The sequence below is a fragment of the Seriola lalandi genome, unplaced genomic scaffold (genome assembly GCF_002814215.2).
Source record: "Seriola lalandi dorsalis isolate HSWRI2012SDOR001 ecotype SW California unplaced genomic scaffold, Sedor1 jcf7180002052353, whole genome shotgun sequence".
Taxonomy (NCBI): domain Eukaryota; kingdom Metazoa; phylum Chordata; class Actinopteri; order Carangiformes; family Carangidae; genus Seriola; species Seriola lalandi.
In genome coordinates this window covers 1-1,535 of record NW_019522906.1, presented here as the reverse complement: position 1 = coordinate 1,535, position 1,535 = coordinate 1, and the positions used below count along the sequence as shown (strand labels likewise).

At 44.6% G+C, this 1,535-nt stretch overlaps 1 protein-coding gene across 1 annotated transcript; it reads left to right on the top strand.

The window, feature by feature from the left end:
• Positions 1-226: 226 nt before the first annotated feature.
• Positions 227-780, top strand: LOC111650511 (membrane-associated phosphatidylinositol transfer protein 1-like; the record flags this gene model as incomplete). The annotated part of the gene is made up of 2 exons (XM_023400411.1): positions 227-348; positions 547-780. Coding segments are annotated over 2 exons (356 nt in total), but the record flags the coding sequence as incomplete, so codon positions are not given.
• Between the last annotated feature and the right edge of the window lie 755 nt (positions 781-1,535).

Genomic DNA, 1,535 nt, shown 5'->3' with positions numbered 1-1,535 from the left:
TGATCACATGACTCTTATGTTATCCCTTATTGGTGAAAGTGATGCTGTTACAACTATCCCTTTGTTACAACCATCCCCGGTCTCCCCTACTTGAAAACTATACTCAAGTATAGTACTCAAGTAAACGTACTTAGTTACTGTCCAATGGCAATACTACAGTGTAGGGAGGAGCTTCTCTTCTCTGCATTTCAGCTTCTAACTAACGGTTTCTGTCGTCGGCTCTCAGGTACACCTGTCCCTTTGTAGAGAAGTTCTCCATAGACATCGAGACGTACTATAAACCAGATACTGGAAACCAAGGGGATGTCTTCAACCTGTCGTCTGCTGAGAAGAGGCAGAGGACCGTGGGTAAGCAGATCATCGTGCACGCAAAAACACACGCTATCGAAGACTGGGAAATATACGAAGGAGGCTGAGGGGAAATTTATTCAGTTTAAGAGAATACAAAGACTTTATTTTACTCCTTCTAAGCTCCACATGACGCGTTTACTGACCAATAATTTATGCTGGAAATGTCAGACAGTGTGTGTGTGTGTGTGTGTTCAGACCCCATAGACATCGTGAAGGACTACATCGCTCCTCACGAGTACCTGGTGGAAGAAGACCCGAAGCTGTATCAGTCCGTCAAGACCAAACGGGGTCCGCTGTCGGAGGACTGGATCGAGGAGATCAACCAGGACCCGGGTCAGAACCCCGTCATGTGCGCCTACAAGCTCTGCAAGGTGGAGTTCAGATACTGGGGCATGCAGTCCAAGATCGAGCGCTTCATACACGACGTGGGTAGGTATGACTGGTTTTCCTGGGGCGCAGGTAAAGCAGATAAATAAATAAATAAATAAATAAATAAAATAAAGTGTGCGAGAGGCAGGAGCGCAGAGAAGAGTCTGGTTCCCTGAGATAACAGAGCGGACTGGATTCATTTCCTACCGGCCTCGGCTCGCTCCCTCACAGCGGTCACTTCCAGGCTGATGAAGCAGCAGCTGCTCCGCCTTCATGGCTCTAATCAACAGATCTTTCTGCGTCCGCCGCCACTTCAACCTGCAACTTTCCCCCCCTTTTTTGTTTTTATGCTAATGTTGTGGTTTTTTTTTTTTACCTTTTCAGATTTATGAATGTTACTACATATCAGCTCCGACGTAAAGTCTTTAGTCTAAATTGTGCTGAAAGGCTCTTTGGGTTGTACAACACAGCACCTTTGTTAATAATCTATTCAGTGATTTCCACTTTCATGCTTAATTTCATAATGTGTCAGCGGCTCTTTTCACTGGATCTTATTAGAATAGCTTTTCTGTGTTTGCTAATTTGGGCTTTTTATTGCCAGGTTGGATGTTTTATTCATGATCTGCTTGAAGGGGCTTTAGGGTTGTGTAACCAGCTGGTGCTTGTTTAGTTCATCAAGAGGAAGGATGACGTTGATTAAAATTTAAATCTCCTTTGATTGACAGAGAGCGGCTCAGATATTTACAGTATATATTGGCGCGATGTCACATGACATGTCACAGGATGGTCGTCCGGTGTTTTTGGATGTAAACTTG